At 48.1% G+C, this 18,512-nt stretch overlaps 1 protein-coding gene across 1 annotated transcript in view; it reads right to left on the reverse strand.

Annotated features, from left to right (window-relative positions):
* Positions 1–1,496: 1,496 nt before the first annotated feature.
* Positions 1,497–18,512, reverse strand: part of HS6ST2 (heparan sulfate 6-O-sulfotransferase 2) — a 135,433-nt gene continuing 118,417 nt past the window's right edge. The window contains exon 2 of the mRNA XM_076346911.1: positions 1,497–4,419. Coding sequence (XP_076203026.1) covers positions 3,717–4,419 — 703 coding nt within the window. The 3' untranslated portion in view covers positions 1,497–3,716. The remainder of the gene's footprint in view (positions 4,420–18,512) is intronic.

An 18,512-nucleotide genomic window follows, 5' to 3' on the forward strand; every position in this document is an offset into this window, starting at 1 on the left:
ATATCATATATTATATAAAGAGGTTGCAAAGTTCATTGACAAAAAGCTGAGCAGTTCACTTCCAACAACCCTTACGTACCTTATGTACCTTATGTACCAGGTACCCTCCTTTAGGTAAGTTTCAGTCCCAACATATTAGCCCCAAATATGGCACTTTGCAAGGCCATGCAGGTTTCACAGCTATCAGCTTTCCAACCTTTTGGAGGGCGAAATGAACCAACACGTTCCCTTTAACATTACATATTCATGCTACACGTCTCCATCTCCAAAGCAGCCCCCGGCTCCACACCAACTGCCCTGGGCTGATGCTGGCAGCATCAGTGTTGCCGACATCCCTATCTGGTGGAAACTTAAGAGACATCTCGGTGCTCAGAAGGGTTTTCTTAACGTGCGTCCAGGCTTTTCAAAACTTACCAGAGGGTTTGAGTGCTACTTGATTCACTGCTGTAGCTCCTCAGCTTCTGAAGTGAAGTTGGTCTGTCCAAACACATCCCCCCCACCTCCATCCTTCCTCTCCTGCAGTAAGAGAGTTTTCTCAACTGTCAAAGTACTCCTCTCAAAAGGCAACCCCAATTTCTTTTATGCCAGACTTCACTGCTGGGTGCTTTTTTAGTTGCAGGGAAGCATCTTGCATGACCTCTATCCCATTAGCAGCTCCACCGGCAGCTTTCTCAGTGCGCTAATAGACCTGTACCTAAAGCCACGTCAGTCAAATGCAGATTTGCTGGCAGATCCCTCCATTCCCCGCTCCCCATGACTCAAAGAGCCTCACAGCGATAACACGGCCCTGCAGGCACTCGCAAGAGGGCGGGCGCCTCTGTCCTCTCAGGGGAATTTGACGAGGTCAAGGCAAGGTCTCCTACGGACACCTTCGGGTCTATCGCCCTGCTGCAAGTCCCGCAAGCCTGCTGATCTTTTATAGTCACCAAGAAAAAAATGCCTCCATCCAGATTGTAAAAAAGCACCTTTTCTAGTTGATCTGGGGCATTATGCTCAATTAATTCTCACCTGCTTCTGCATCTTATTCTGGTTTAGCTTTTTTCTGTTTTAAAATGTCCCAGGAGGGATACAGCAGGATGCACTGGAAGTCGGCAGCCAGGCAGCATCCTCCAGAGCCAGCTGGAGCAAAAATGGTGGGTATCATACAAAGGAAAAAAAAAAATCATACGCATACACACACAGAGGAACAATCCCTTAATAATGTTGCAGACCATTGACAACCATATTTAAAATCACCAGAAACCACAGCTTGTTTTTCTGAGGACTGCTCAAAAAAGCAGTCAAAACCTCTGCAGTAAGTCCTGAACCAGAGAAAGTCCAAAGTGGCTTTGCCCTTGAAAGCTGTAGTTTAAATACACTTCAGAAAAGCCATGATTTTAAACTCATGTACTTGCCTGTCAACTGCTATTTCATTCGTGTCGAAATTACTGTTCATTCTGAACTGCACAATTCCCGACAGGTCGTCAGATAAAGAAATAATCACATGAAAATCAGAAGACTGTAGTTAAATTTTATTTATCAGTTCTATTGTTAAATTACACAATCAAAGTCAGTGGATCGGCCTGTAAATCTACACAATAAGACAGCGTCTACAGTGGAAATCAGTAGAATTTGATATGATTATGACAAAACGGTATCCTTATATTCGTACATCCCCTATATACAATAAACAGTATACACAAAGAAAATGCAACTAGTCTCTGTAAACCATGCACACCACAGCATAAAAACAAAATGCACCTTCTGCAACAGGCCCTCCAGCTCACCCACGGTTAAGTCCTGTTTACAGTGTGCCTTTCAGTTTTAAGAGCGAATTATTTTCCCTCGTAAAAACCAAAATACAACCGAGACATCATATTGGCAACTGCAGTTCTCATTTTAAAAAAAAATTGCTGTACATGAAGTTATTCTCTTTTCCAAGCTGCTAACGCAGGGTATTGGTTTGCTGCTGCTTTGCTCTCCGCTTGCCCCCGGCAGGATTGCTGCCCCCGGGTTGCAATACGACGTCAGATGTAAAACAACTTTCACATAACTTAGGCGTGGAGCCGTAAGATGTTTTTAAAGCCTTCTGCCTCGTTTTAGCCCCCCTGCCCTCTTGGTGTATAGAATATTACAGGCGAAAGGCAATAGTGCAAGTGAGCGTTGTAAGCGTTGTGTACATTGGGACAGGGAGTGCCCTTTTCGGGTGCCCCCAACACCATGCACCCGCACCGAGATCGCCTTTAGTGCCAAGCTCGGGAGCGTTGCAGGCTACGTACAAAATTTCTGAACTTGCTGAATGTATAGCCCAAGCCTTGCAGAGGTTTGGGTTTTTTTTTTTTTGCATAGAGATTTAGAGGAGCCCCTCGCACCTCCTGCCCCATCTCCTCTCCCTGTCCGTCTTGGTGAGGCCGAAGGGCTGCGGGTGAGCCTGGTCCAGCTCCAGCTCCGCACCCTGCGCCCCAGCAAAGCCTGCTCGGGAGCGGGCTGCTGCATCCCCGTGCACCGTGCAACCTTCTCGTCCTGTATAACTATGGCTATGGTAAAATTGGTTTCCATCATTTTTAGTCATCGCTCATCCGTCATCGCTAAGAAGGGCTCAAGAGCGTAGGAAAAAAAAAGCCCTGTTCTTATCTGGTGTAGCAAAGATTTACTGGAAGTAAATCCTAACTCAAGTGTAAATCTACTTCTTCCATTGAGCAATTATCTTCATAATATTGCTGGGATTAGAGAGTTTTATGACTTTTTAAAGACACTACACAAATATCCGCAACATAATTTCATCTAGTTTATACCACCAATTATTAAGGAATGATAAATTCAGCATTATGTATTCTAATGGGTAAGAAAGACTTAAAATTAGACACTGTCACAAGATTATAATTTGGAAAAGGCTTTATGAAACATGAAGATGTGATGTAACTTTTCCAGAATGTTTAAAATCATACTGCCCTGAAAAATTCTGGAAACAGTGTCTTTAACATTGGCATTGAGTTCAGAAAAGTATGTATGTCTTTTTTTTTTCTTTTTTTTTAATATGAGATAGACCAAGCTTAAAATTCTAAACAGCAGTAGGTAGAAAAAGTTTAAAATTTTAAATATTTATATAACTAGAGAAATTACTTCTATTCCTTTTAAAAGCCAATATTATACATAAAACTAGTCAATATTTTTTCTAGACCTTTATTGTTCCCTTCATCGTCCATTCATTAACTTGGTAAATATCATAAGCAGTCGGTGCCCTTGAAAACACATTCTTAAAAGAAAATTAAGATAAAATCAAAGGGAAAAGGTTTTGCTCATATACTGTATTGTGAGAGTATGCTAAATGCTCATTATTAGGAAATGAGTTTGCTTCCCAGATAGATTTCAGCCGAGCATGATAAACATTTTCCAGCATCCCATTTTGTACTCATAACTAATTTACGGATTTTTTTTTTTTCTTTTCTTTTAAATAAACGTCCAAGCAACCATTTCCGATGAGCCTACTTGGCTCCTGTATTTCATAAATAATCCAACAAACCTAAAAAGGACAATTTAATTACACGCTAAGATTAAATGTTCCACGTACAGTACAACATTTACTGCAAAGGCAACTGCAAAGGCAACATTTTAACCTCTTTTTGCTTCAAACCCTTGAGAAGCGTAGTTTGTTTGGACTGCTCCGTCGTCTCCAATTTAAGGGTTGGGTTGGGTTTTGCTTCACTTTCGGTGTCCGGCGAGCCCCCCGCCCCCCACTACCGCCGCCACCGCTCCACGTTCCCTATGTAGTCAGTGCTGGAGCTGTTCTCGCCCTGCTCTCTCAGGTGCGCTTGCTTCGCCCTCAGGATCTTGCGCTGCTCCTGGCGTTTCCGCCGCGCTTCCTGGTGCTCCTTCTGCCGCATGTACTGGTACCGCTGCAAAAACAGGTCTTTTGCATAATCATACAATTCCATGTCTAAAAAATTGAGGGCCTCGATGCGCTCCTGAGTCTGCTCGTCTATCTCCACGCTGGAGGCCCTTGTGCTATTGTACTGCGTGAACGGCGAGATGAAGTTCATGTTGAAAGTCTTCTCAAAGAGATACTGAGTCTTCCGCTGAAATTCAGTCAGGCCGAAGAAGGCCATCCGCTTCAGGTTCTCCTTGGCACTGTCTAGCAGAACCTTATTTCTCTGCTCCTCGGGCATGACTGACAGGTTGTAGCATCCCACCAGGCTGAGGTCGGAGAGCATGCGGACCTGGCGGTTGTTGGCGAGGTTGTAGGGGCAATCCATGAACTCCTGCAGGGAACAGCCCGACCAGTCGTCCCCCGTGTAGCAGCTGGGCAGCTCCTCGGTGGTCGGGGACCGCCCGTCGCAGACATGCAGGGACGCCTTCCACGTCGCTCCTCGCTGGACGTGGCGCCATTCACTCAGGTATCGGGAGACGGGGTCACGCAGGATGGTGATATAGTAGAAATTCCTGCCAAAGGGAGAGGAAGGTAGAGCATTTAGTCCCGTGTGTCTCTAGCACACAGCACATTAATGTTCAAGATCAATATAAACTTGGAGATGCACTTAAGAGGCTTTCAGGAGCCCTGCTGCAGAGTGCTCCGCTGCATGCTCACCTCTGCAGGGTGAAGGATGGCTGAACAAGCTCCCTGCGGGGAGCGGGAAGACTTGTATGTACCTGCACACATCTGTCTCTGCTTAATGGGTTTTGCCTCTACAGAGGCGGAAGGGAACCCAAGACTTCCCTCCGTGCTGGGCTCCCCATGTGGCAACATGCTCCTGCTGGGTGCCTCAACTGATGCTATCCCCAGACCTTGGGAGAATAATCAAAGTATCTCCCAGGATGTAAGCCCCAACCCAAGCAGGGCGCGGGTAGCTCTGGCTTTTTGATTCTCCTTTTACAACAGAGTTGCACTGACAAGTTTATGTAGCCTGCAAAAAGCTGCTCATGCTACGTTTCCCCATGAGCAGCTGTGGGTCTCAGCTGCACGAGCCCCAGAGCAGCGTTACACCTATGAGGAAGACATTTCCTACAAGGCATTTCCTTTCGCAGGCCAGATAAATGGGATGCGCCCAGAAGCCCCAACCCACTTGCACTGAAATGAGGATCTCGGAAAAGCCCATGCAAATCCCATTTTATCCTCCTGCCTTCACCTGATTACAGGACTGCAACGATGAGAGAGGAGAGGTAAGTGAATAACAGGAAATTAAAGGATGCATTACAGCATTTTGTAAGAGAAAACATTTCCAAGGGAGGTGCTGGCTTTGGTTTGGAGCAACAGGACAGTGGCACACGCAGGGGACACGCTGCCGCAGGGAACCCTGTCAGGCCGCCAGCTGGAAAAGCTGCAAGCTCAACCTTACGTATAGCATTAAGAGATCACTCTGGGTCGCACATTAATATCCACCATCAAACACCATGTTGTCCACCGTCGGCATCCTGAAGCCATACACACCGAGCTCTTCGCACTTCCTTTAATATGACCACGACCTCAGTGATGATGCTGGAGGTACATTGTCAGGATATCAGCCATCTGCTTAAGTAAATGGAATTAAAGTAGCTCAATAAGCAAATTGTTCTGCCAGGGAAGCCCACTCCTCCAGAACGAGGACACCGAGGAGTGTGTGCCCAGGAGCCCTCAGCCCCCGGGGTGTGATCGTCAACATCCCCGGTGCTGCATAAGGAGGAGAAGGGACATTCATCATGACTGGCCACCCCGCAGCCAATCTTTTGTTCCCTATCGTTTCCTTCAGCAGAAAGGCCACTAGATGTCAATGTTTTACAGAAAATTGTCTCTGGGTGGACTAAAAAGTGAATCACAAGCACCGAAAGCATCCAACAGCACAGGGGAAAGGAAACCTGGACAGTCGCCATTCCTCTTCCCATTTAGAGCATCCAAGCTAATAAATAATTAAATAAACAGAAAGTACAATAAACTTGCAAAACCAAATAAAGCCAAGGAGCCCAGTACAGCATCAGCAGCCGGACACAACGGCACCTCACGCTCGGAGAGCTGGGACACCACAATCAGCACTATCGCTGTCCCCATGCTCACCCTGGTGCTGCTCCCCAGCTCCGAGGGCTTTGGCTGCAGGTTCACACAGGTGGAGGGAGCCAAAGCCCCCACCACGACCTCGAGGAAGGTACTTTTCTCCAAAAGTGTCATTAAGTGATTTCACCGGGAAAGCTGGAGTTAAGAGGGAGCAAGGACGAAGCTGACTTTCATGTCACGCACCTGGAGCAGCAGCCACCAACCTCACATCATTCCTTGCAAAGATGGGAAGAGTTTCACTCTGTGTCATCTCAGCAGGTCTCTGGTTGTGCTGGAGAACCCAACAGGGCAAAGGGCTTTCCACAAGCACCATCAGCCCAACCAGCCACTCTGACGAGCAGGAGCTGACCCTGGTCACTCTTGTACACCAGGCTCCTTTGATGCAGCAATGACACAGCCTTTTGGGGGTCCCCGACACGGGGAAATGGAGCATCTCTGGGGCAAACCCAAGCCCCTTCTTTAACTTCTGCCATGACTCCCCACCCTTGGATTTAGTTTATTGGGATACTGCACTAAAACAATGATCTGACCCTCAAGCAATAACAAGTTAGTGCCATATAGCACTAACCTCCATGCTAACTATAGCAACTAACATATCACAACAAACCTCTGATGATGGAGGAGGCAAAAGTAAAGCTCTGCTTATCCCAGAGCACCCTCTACAACCCGGCCTGTCAGCAGTTCGGCAAGGCTGGGAAGGGAGTGGGGTGCGGGCATGGGGGTGCTGCCGGCTAAGGGAGAAGGCCAACAAAACCACACACTCTAAGGTCATCACGGCGATCGATGGGGAGTTAATGCAAGAAGGGAAACAAATCCTGAGCCAAGATCGATACAGCGAGCATTTTATCATAGCTCAAACTCTTCAGCTGCTCTCCCTTTGTGCTCTTTGCTCACAGGCAGTGACAAAGCGCCTCCCTTGGCTGCTGTTGTAAAAACAAAAGAATGAATAAAAACTTGTATGTTGGCGGAAGAAACTGCGTCATAATGGATCACCATCACCCCAGGTGGCCGGCGGCCTCATCCAGGCAGGTATCTCCACCAGCGCTTGTCAGGGGAAAATGCTGCAGTTGAGGGAGACCAGGGAGAGGAGGCTGAGCGAAGATGCTCACTGGACTCTGCAGTGAGCGTGGAGGTGTCTGGGCTCCCTCCAGCACCCCGCGCTCAGGAAGCCAGGCCATTGGCAGGGATGCTTATGGGATGCCCCAGACACAGCCCATATCCTACCTGGCCTAAGCACGGCTCCCTGCAAACAGGCTCGTGGCTGTTATTTATACCACATCGATATTTCCCAGATGAATCCTGCTTTCAAGACATGACTTACAGAGAGATGCTTTGTCAGCTGCTGGGCCAATGTCAGCTATTTTGTGCATTTCTCCCCTTCTTAAGTTTCCCTGTTAAAATTCTACCGAAAAAGGCGCCACCCCTTTTGGGAACACCAGCTTTTGGGTTTGCCCCAAGCCACTCTCATCCAAGTTAGAAATCACATCAGCTCCAGAAAAGCAGCCGTGCTGCTCTGCGTTTATCTGAACTGAGCTTCAAAAAGTCACAAAAGCTTTAATGCATCGTCAGGTCAGAGCTGTGCCAGAGATGGATTCGGCCATCAGCGCTTAAAGCATCCTTCTGCTGCAACTGGGAGGAAGACTCAAAGCTTTGCAATTATTTTTAGCTCTGTACATAACAGCTTGTTCTTTCTGCTATCTTAACAAGGGGGTGTTGAGCTCTTGCCCATTCCTTGAAGCTTGTGCTTCAGAGCCCGAGACAACATGTTTGCAGGTAGAGCTCAAACTATACTGTGAATCATCCCTCTGACTTAAAGAGCTGCACTCATCAGAAACACAGGTTTTCTAATAAAGTTGAGCTGGATGCTTATGAAGCAGAGAACAAAAGGAGCTCATGGGCAACTCAGAAAGTAGGTTGACCCTGGAGCCATCAGGAATGTGAGATGGTGTGACAGTCACTTGCTTTTGGTATCTCCCTGTGTGCAGCTATTCCCCGAGGAACATGGGGACCGAACAGTCTCACGACATTGAGTTTGCTCCCCATGCTGCATCACCCGCCTTGCTTATCACATCACTGCAAGGTTGAAGCCAGAGCATTTTTGGGAGCCATGAATTATTTGCGCACAATCCATTACTGCAGGAAAGGTCAGAGGCTCCCCTCAGATAAATTCCCAGCTAACAGCTCACATTGTCCACTGGGGTGTGAAAGCTGGGCTTTCTTGGTGCTTTGATGCTTCTACCCATGGGTGGGACAAGGAAAATGGGAAAATGGCAGAGACAGGCAGGGTGATGTGCTGGAAGCCAGGGATGGAGAGAGGAGGAGAGACGTGCTCGGCCTCCCCACAGCCCCAGCAATGCCAGCCCTCACGCTACATCCTCCTGGCATGCCAGCTGTGACACCATCCCGGCATCACTGCGGAGCCAGGAAAGCCACATTTCACCCACGGGCTTGAACTGCAGCTCCCTCCGACTGACCCAGCATGGGCACCATCTCTGGGGCGGTGGTGCTGCCACGCGAATGCCCAATGCCTGGTCCCAGGGCACTTCAATAACCTGCATCATCATGAAGATGCTCTCTCCTTCTCCTCCTACTCCTGCATGGGTACTGCTGCCTCATGTCAGCATCTCAGAGACCCCACACAGGAGCAACACATGCCGGGTTGGGGGGACAGCGCAAGCCCCTGCCTGACATTTTTGCTATGAGGTGACTTTTAGAATCATAGAATAGTTTGGGTTGGAAGGGACCTCTAAAGGTCATCTAGTCCAACCCCCCTGCCGTGGGCAGGGACATCTTCAACTAGATCAGGTTGCTCAGAGCCCCGTCCAACCTGACCTGGAATGTTTCCAGGGATGGGGCATCCACCACCTCTCTGGGCAACCTGTGCCAGTGTTTCACCACCCTCAGCGGAAAAAATTTCTTCCTTAGATCTAGTCTAAATCTACCCCCCTTTAGTTTAAAGCCATTCCCCCTTGTCCTGTCGCAACAGGCCCTGCTAGAAAGTTTGCCGCCGTCTTTTTTATAAGCTCCCTTTAAGTATTGACAGGCTGCAATAAGGTCTCCCCGAAGCCTTCTCTTCTCCAGGCTGAACAACCCCAACTCTCTCAGCCTTTCTTCACAGGAGAGGTGTTCCACCCCCCTGATCATTTTTGTGGCCCTTTTCTGGACCCGCTCCAACAGGTCCGTGTCTTTCTTATGCTGAGGGCTCCAGAGCTGGACGCAGTACTGCAGGTGGGGTCTCACCAGAGCAGAGCAGAGGGGCAGAATCCCCTCCCTCGACCTGCTGGCCACGCTGCTTTGGATGCAGCCCAGGATACGATTGGCCTTCTGGGCTGCGAGCGCACATTGCTGGCTCATGTCCAGCTTTTCATCCACCAGTACCCCCAAGTCCTTCTGGGCAGGGCTGCTCTCAATCCCTTCATCCCCCAGCCTGTCTTGATACCGGGGGTTGCCCTGACCCAGGTGCAGGACCTTGCACTTGGCCTTGTTGAACCTCAGGAGGTTCACACGGGCCCACTTCTCGAGCTTGTCCAGGTCCCTCTGGATAGCATCCCGTCCCTCTGGCGTGTCGACCACACCACTCAGCTTGGTGTCATCTGCAAACTTGCTGAGGGTGCACTCGATCCCACTGTCTATGGCATTGATGAAGATATTAAACCGTACCGGTCCCAATACGGACCCCTGCGGGACGCCACTCGTCACCAATCTCCATCTGGACATTGAGCCGTTGACCACTACCCTCTGGATGCGATGACCATCCAACCAATTCCTCATCCACCGGACAGTCCACCCATCAAATCCATACCTCTCCGGTTTAGAGAGAAGGACGTTGTGGGGGACCGTGTCAAAGGCCTTACAGAGGTCCAGATAGACGACATCTGTAGCCCTTCCCGACTTTTGCTAAGATAAGATGGTTTTTGTTGAAAGGGACCAAGAAACGTGTGCTGTCAGTGGACGGACCTGCTTTCAGCTGTCTGGTTCCTCAACCCAGAGCAGAAACCCCTTTCTCCTTCCTGCACAGCCCCTGGAGAAAATATGAAGAAAACTGAAACCTCAGAGACTTCCGTGAATTTCTCTGAGGGGTTTATTGAGACTGAGCCAGCTGCTCACTTTGAAGGATAATTCTGTGGTCACGTAGTGCATCTATGCCAGCCCCTTCCCCACCTCTGCCGAGCACAGGGGCTGAATGAGAATCCTTTTTTCCAATCTAATGATTTTTTTTAAAAGCATCCTTGTAGCAAGCTTCTAAAAGCAACATTAAAGAAAAAAAAATAAATTGAAGTCAAAGTGAGGAGGTGTGACACCCCAGGGGATGACAGCACTGAGTAAAGCCAGAGACTTCTGAGCCTGGAGAAGCTGCCAGGGAAGGGATATGCAGCTACCCACGTCGCGGTGCTCAGGAGGCTCATTGCGTGTGGAGCTGCTCTGCTGAAATGAGGTGAGGAAGGAGTGACTTTGTTTAAGCACCGAAATGGATCAGAACCTCCCAAAGTAAAAGTGCATCTCATCCCAACCCAACTGCCCCGGCTCTGCAAAGCAGGACTGCAAAGTAGCAGCAACCCAGGCGATGCAGAGAGAAAGGGGTTAAGGCCGAACCTGTGGATGGAGAACGTGGGGAAGGCTTGCTGCTCCCTTCGCTCCTCCTTTGCTGTGCCACAAGCCCCCCTGCCACAAGAGGCCTGGCAAAACAGACCATCAGCAGCTGAGCATCCATCCAAAGGGCCTGAGAACAGCGGGCTGCGTGCCAGCGGCGAAGGGCTCACCAGGAAAACTCTTGTCTAGCAGCTTGAACTCTTGCACTTGCTCCCAGGGCACCTTAACCCCAATGGAGAGGCTCTAAGCAACTGCTGTGGGGTCCAAACGGGTACCATTTCCATGAGGACCACAGCTAGGGCTGGCTTCAGCTCGGCACGTCTGAGCCGCTTCGGGTCAAAACTCCCGCTGGTGCCAAGGCTGAGGAGTATCGATCCCTGCCAGAGGACAGAGGCTGCCGCGCTGTTTAATTGCTCGTTGAGGTAGAGGAAGGCTGGAGGTCAGACACTGGCAGCTGCCATGCCTTCAGCCTGGAAACCTGAGCCTGGCTTGAGGGAGCTATGAGGGGAGCTGAAAGCTAAACATCCACTCACCATTACCTCCATTAGCGTATGGATCAGAAGGTGAGGGGCTGAGTGACCTTTTCCCATTTCTGCTAAAAAATGAGGCTGTAGCAAGAAAAGCTTCGTAGGATACGGAGGGTGAGAAGCCTACAGCCTTTGCACAGGGAGCACCGCAGCCCGGGGAACATCCCGACCTCCCCCTCTGAGTGTGCCCAGGGGCAAACTAACCCAGGAAAACACAGCTTTGGCCCATGGCTGAGGAAGCAGAGCTATGCTTTCCAGGGAATTTACTGGGGCAGTCCCATTCTCCCAGCAAAACTAAGGCTACCCTTTAAGCTGGCTTAAGTACACCGGTTTGTATCTAGGTCAAGCTCATCCAGATGGCAAGCCTGGCTAGGACTGTTTGGAGATGCAGATGGGCTTGTGCAACGAATGGGAGTCAATTTTACACAAGTGTCTCCATCTTGTTGGGTGGAGATGGGGGCGGAAGGGAAATTTGGGAATGTTTCCTATTCTGAGGGATTTTTTCCCCCAGTTTATGGACTTTATGGTACATTAACAGGGCAGTATGAAACCAAGTTACGCTCCAGGTGAGGATGGACATTTTGAAAGGGAAGTTCCCTCTGAAGGGGCAGGGGCAAAGGGACAGACCAGGTATGTACCACGTCCAGCACAACAGCAAATAAAATGAACTAAAACTCTGCAGCAGAGATTCTGCATATGATGCAAAGGATTAAGGACTGAGCTACTGAAAAAAGAAAAATAATCACAGGGTTGGTGCTTCGGCACCAGAAACAATGCACAATCACCAGAACCGGCGAGCAGCACAAGGACGATCAGTGTCCTTCCCACCCTCCCCATAAACCGCTCATGCCACTGAATAAAAATCCACAGAGCTCATTTATAAAAGAGCAGTCACATATTCACTTTTTTAAGCTTTTCTTTTTTTTTTTTTTTTGAGATGGAAACTACTCCTCTCACACAGCTCATCCGGCCAGAGGAAGACGGCCCCGTGCACGGGTCCAAGATCCCATCCCCTTCACCGCCGCCGCTCCCAGCGGTGAACCGACACTCCACCGCAGGCAGGCCCCCGCGCTCCTCCCTCGCCCTGCACAGCTCCCAAAACGTCTCCGCTCGGGATAATTTGACAGCAAAGTCGCAGACAATGATAGAAGGTCAGGAATGCGAACAGCACGAGTCTCACATTTCTTGCTCTGCTCTTAGAAACCCTCCCTGCGCAGCTCCGAAGCTGCCAATGGATTTTAACCTTTGGCAGAGGGTCTCCCCGCCAATCAATCATGACCACCACGTCTCTATGAGAAGTCAAACTCAATTACGCCACGCCAGGCGCTGGGAGTGCTTCGCTCCCAGTAGGTGAGGTTAATTCCCATCAAGAATGGCCCACTGAGAATTTGATTTGCTAATACCGCAAATTGTTCTTCCAAGAGAAATATCCCTGCTGCCTTATTTGTTGGAGGCAGGCATCTCTTTGGAGATCGCTCAGAGAGAAGCAAAACGATAATTTAATACTGTGACTCATCCTGATTCTTAACGAACTTTGTCACCTAGAGACACAATTAAAAGGACAGGGGTGAGCATCCTGGTGACAGCCTCTCCTGCCTCAACCATGCACACTTGGAAACCCCCCTGAAATGGGAATACCTCTTCCCTGCCGAGAGGTGCTCCCGCAGCACAGCTCACAGAGACGAGGCCAAAATATTTGGCAAGCTTACTGATGCAGTGCTGGGAATCAAATGTTTGCATCTACTCCAGATCGGTCCCAGATGCTTCGCAGCAGTGATACGGATGGCAATGGCAGCAGCTGAGAAGCATTACCCGTGGGCTTCCTGCAGAGCTCTGCTCCCAGCCCTCCTGGCTCCCCAGACAAGGGCAATAGGCCCCATCTCGGAGCAAGGGGGGCTGCCACACTTCCCGGGAGCTTCGGGGAGAAGATTTCACACCCAGTGTCCCATGGAGGCTGCATGGCTGCCTCCATGCCCCGGATCTGCAGTCTGGCTGCCCACACCAGGTCCTCCCCTGCTGCGGTCACGGTGCTTGCAAGGAGGTGAGCACAGAGCAGGGTTATCAGAGCAGGTCTGCTCTCCTCCTCTCCTCTCCCCAAGGGCCTCAGTGCAGCTCCTGCCGAGCAAACAGACCCAGGGCTGGGTACTACTTGTTCCTACGAGACCTCTCTTCATTCAATCATTTCAATTAGACTAAACTTCCAGATCCACCTCATCCAAAATTCAAAGTACAGCAAAATCTAGATGAACAAATGACTTCTTCATTAAAGAAGTATAAAGATTATGGGGAGGGAGAGAAGGAGGAGGAGAAACAAACACCACTTTTCTCTGCACTGGTCTGCAAAACTGTAAGCACACGGACTGTATTCCTTTATTCCAGGTTTCAGGATGGCACCAGAGAATCGTACCATGCATTAGCTCCGAACAAGGCCTGGGAGGAAAGGAGATAAGTATTTCAGAACTGTGAATTAAAGCCGTTAGCAAATGTAAATTTACATTTCCTCTAAGTAATCATTATGTTTTCACTTCTATCAGCACCCAATGAATCACAGAGATGTTTTGTCTAGAAACACTAATGGTGGGGGTAGGAAGCCAGCAGCCTACCCACAGTAACGGCAGCAGGAGAAAAGTGCCAGAGGAACCTGTAAAAAGGAGCTTGATTTTGCAAGAATGGCAATTAAAGCAGCCCATCATTGCCCATGAAATTATCAAATAGGAAAGATTTGCAAAGAAGCAGCATTTGAGGCACAGAGGAAGGCAGTGTTTTAAGATTTTACAGCTCAAAGTACATGTTCATATATGTGCAGGCATGGCACATGCACACAAAAATACTGAAAATAAGGCTTTAAATAAGTAAAAAATATGCAGCCTCACACACACGCATGCTCCCAGCTACCCTCACGCATAAACTAATTGTCCACAGCATTGCCTGCAGAGGGGAGAGCTGCCCTGCAGATTTGCCAGAGTGGTATTAATTTCATAATTGCCTGTATTATTAAGATCTCTGCAGGATACCCTTTGCTCACAACCAATTCAGCAGGAACAGTGGCCTTTTTACTTATGGGGTTTTTTTTAGTGGTGCATAAAAAGAGAAGCAAGTTTCCATTTTTAGACTTGGCAAACAGAAGAGTGACTCAGCTGCTGGAGCTGCTCCGGAATCCACTGCCTCCACCCCGAAGTCTGGCATGGGAAAGGGTGGCAATGCCGGACAGAGGGGCCCAGACCCATCCCACTCACCCAACCTGCTGGGAAAAGGACTGAACTGCCCTTTGGAAACATCCGTCTCCCACCACAACCTACCCAGAGCAGCAAAACTTCCCACCTCGTTAACTTAATTACATGATAGAAGCGTCTGGATGGAATGCAGCAGTGGTGCCAAGACCCCCGCAGCTGCACGCAGGAGGTAAAACCCAAGGAAAAGAGAGAGAAGGTGGCAGAGGAGCATCAGCATAAAAGCGTGTCATGCTTCCTTCTTGCTAGATGATGAGCTGCAGTACCGGTGACACTGGATTTGTGACACTGGCCTCGGCAGCACGCAAGGTCCTGGCTTTGGAAAGTGCCCTTCTTGCTAAGGGCGAGTATCCCTTAAAAAACCAGGATGCAGAGCTGAATTTTACCCTTAATACACACTAGGAAAAGTCAAGGCGTGAGTGATGCCTTTTGAAAAATCAAGCTCTGAAGGCCACAGAGTACCAGGAGTACCTTCCTACTCCTGGTGCAAGGAACCGTCCCTGTCCCCAGGAGCTCGCATCTACCGGAGCCGCGGCACACAGCACCTTCCAGGCGTGGTACAGCACCTCCCCATTCGCAGAGCTCCCTTACGGATTCATTAAAAAGCATGGCAAACCTCCCAAAGCGAAAAGGAGGCCACTGCAAAAGAGCTGGTGAATAACCACAGGATGTTGCTATAAATCAGATTTTTACAACAGTATTTACCCTGTCTAAATGCCATTGCAGGAATTGGTTTCAACTTGTAACGGATGTTTCTGCGGCGGGGAAGATAGAGGTTTGCAAAGCCTACACTCCATAAGCAGCGGTTTACAGAGAGGGAATAGTGGCAGTTTTTCATTTTCCAGAGTCCACTCACCCTTCCAAGAATCTTAATGCCTCATTGATTCATAATACAGTACATAAAGATTTCATTTTTTCCTGCACACAGTGATATATTATGGAGGCAATCTATTTTGCCACTGAAAAGTTTGCTTAGTAGAAAAATTTGGACTTTTGACATTCAGGAAATTACAGTCATCTGTAAAGCACAATTGATATGCCAAGGCTAACATTTTCATTGCACTTATGGAGCCAGAATAACTATGCTAAAATATTTATTATATTCTTAAAAAAAAAAAAAAAATCCAGGTTCTTGTTTATAAAAAGCATATATTTAGTAATAAAGAAAAAAGCTTTATCCTTATATCCATATATATTTTAGCTATGTCTTAAATGAGCTAAGCCACACATACTCTCTGACCAGATGAAAATACTTTTAATAATTTAATAAAACCAATACTTCAGACAGCCTCCGCTGTGCTCCGAGCGTGCAAGCGGAGGGCACGAGCTGAACGCACGGCTGCACGGAACAGCACAAAAGCAGAAACATGAGACGGGGCCTGCGGGGCTGAACCTGCCCGATGTCCCCCAGGGCTGCGGACACTCGTCCTGCCACCCACCAGCCACCCAAAGGGTGCACGTTAGCTGGTGCACGTGAAGCAGAAGAGTACTGAAGCCTGTGCACTTCACTTGCAAGTTTTGTTGTTAACACGATCTAGAAGCAAGAGGGTGCAGAGGGCTCCCGTCTCAGCTTGACACAAACATTTGTCTTTTTTATGAACGTATGAATGTGTATTTAGAAGTTGTGATTTATTGTATTTCCTGAGCACTCGTTGCAATTTCCTAATCGCTGCTTGAATCGTAGTAACACGCCTCCCAACTCCTTCGTATATAAAAGTACGTACTATGGAACATCCCCGCCTCAACGCTGGAGGAATCTTGGAGCTCTCAAGAAAAAGATCATACGATCAGCTCCAAGAGCTCTGCATATCCCACAATGGGGAATTAACTCCAGAGAGATATTTATAAAATCATTTGTTACTGTATCAGAGCTCAATCAATTCTCTTCAATAATACATAAAAGGAGGAGGTTTGGCTCACGTGAAAAAATGTAAGGCTGATGTTAATTCCTTCACAAGCCATTTGCAGATAATCTTCCGTATGCCAGTTAATATATCCTACGATAGGTTACACGAAAGTGCTTTTAAAAGCTAAAGCGAGGATATATAGCATATAAAAAAGGCACATTAATGCAACTTATATTTTTGCTTATCATAATCATTTGGCATACGAAATCCAAGGAAAATCATTCCCAGGCTTTCTGAAATTTTGTCAAAGGCAGGCATCTATTGAAAATGTCTTTGAAATGTAATTAATGAACTGATACTAATATATTGTCAGCCTACTGCTAAAAGAGGGACCGAGGAACGGACAACGTATCTACAGCTGCAACTTGCTACAATTTTAATTTCAGCTTTCATTGATTTCATTTAGCACCATGAGACTGTATAATGAAGAAATCTGTATCAATTGAAAATACCAAGTGTGCTCCTGCCCCACTAGGGCACTTCAGTAATATCATGTAATGGAAGGGGATTCTCATTTAATTGAATTGGAAATGAAACACATATTAGCTAAGAAAACTTAATCAGTGCAATAATATTAAAATGGGCCACTCAGACAAACTATACTGATTAAGTCACTTGCAAACATTTCCATAATCATCACTGAGACTTGTGGCGTTAATGATTTAAACTCACTTTTCTACTCCAGGGAACAAAACTGTAATTTCATAGCAGACAATTAGAATATTTTAAACCCTCTCTCACACATTACAATACAGTCTCCTGGCAGAAGCACAGGACCTGATCCTGCAAGGATACGTCCTGAGCTTCGATGTACAAGAAGGTCTGCATGGATGCTGGGATGTCACCAAAATGTTTGAATTAAGCCAGGAGACAGCCCAGAAAGCACCTCGCTGGCTGGCGAGCATTTCTGAAGTACTCGCTGCAGTTCCTCCGCAGACTTCATCTTTAACCTTGACTAGTTACTGATAGCACACACCGATGCACTGTAAAGCTGTGAGCTTCAAATGCCTCCCAGCAGACCAGGATTTTAAAAATCTTATTCACACATAGCTGACATAACTGGATTTAAAATTTTCATGGAATAGCAGAGTGCATTTCTAATAAAAGTCCGCAGATGTATTTGTTGTGTCAAAGCTCAGCTGGGAGGGGTTTTGTATCAGCTAAGCAAGCAAGACTTTGCCAACATTACAAGATGCGCAGAACATCCCGTTCCCCATGTCCACTAGCTCCACCCCATACATTTAGCAAAAGCATATTTTACTTAGTCTGAATTAGTTAGGATGATGCCCTTAGAAAGCCACGTTTACGGAAAATGCCCCTTATACAACCCTGAACCAACACAGGGAGCGTCCGTCGCGTTGTGCTCAGAGGAGGACCATCTACACAGTCCAAGCGCGTGATGTGCCTGGGAACCAGAGACTGAGCTGGCAAAACCTCATCAGATGCTTTCCTGGGGGTCAGTGACAGCGCATGCTGCACAGATATCAGCTAGGACACCTTGTGTGTTTATGCATTTCAGATGCCTCCTATATTGTTAATTAATATGCAGCATTAAGATGTTCAAAATCCTATTTTAGGACAGCCAAAAACAAATTCAATTTTTGCATCTTTTCAGTACCACGAAGCAAACTTCAGCCAAATTGGCAGCTGGACTGAGGCCACCGCAAAGGGGAGACGCAGCAGCCTGGGCTAGGCAAGGAGAGGAGCCCAGCTGCCCTCTGCACCAGCTGAAGGGGCGAGGGCTGGCATTGCTATGCAAAAAGCACTTGATTCCACTGCCCACGGACAGCGCTGCTTGCTTCGCCTTTTGCTCTGGCTCTCTTGCAGTGAAGGCAACGCAAGCATGGGTCAAGACCTGACCTTCCTCTGAGCAGCTTCTTGCTGTGGTCCTTGAGCCCTGAGCCTGCTGCTCAGAGGGGCTGAGCTCCCAGTGCTCACCACCCACAGCCAACCAAGCAGACAGCGCTTTGAACACTTGGCCACACCAGCTGGAGGAAAAGTCTTGCTTAGGTTAGCTCAGATATCTTTAGAAACAAGCTGATTGCAGCTGAAGCCAAAGCTATCCTACCACTACTAAGAAGAAAACCAGGAGAGGCACCACCAGCCCAGCCCCAGCATGACCAACCTCAAGCAAAATAAACCATGGACGGGAATAACCAGCCAGGGTTATTAAATGAGGTTCACAGCTCCTTCCAAAAGGATCTGCCATTGTTCCCATCCCTCCACGCCCCTCCTCAAAATATATATTAAAAAAAGG

Source organism: Aptenodytes patagonicus, chromosome 9 (genome assembly GCF_965638725.1).
Source record: "Aptenodytes patagonicus chromosome 9, bAptPat1.pri.cur, whole genome shotgun sequence".
NCBI classification, from domain to species: domain Eukaryota; kingdom Metazoa; phylum Chordata; class Aves; order Sphenisciformes; family Spheniscidae; genus Aptenodytes; species Aptenodytes patagonicus.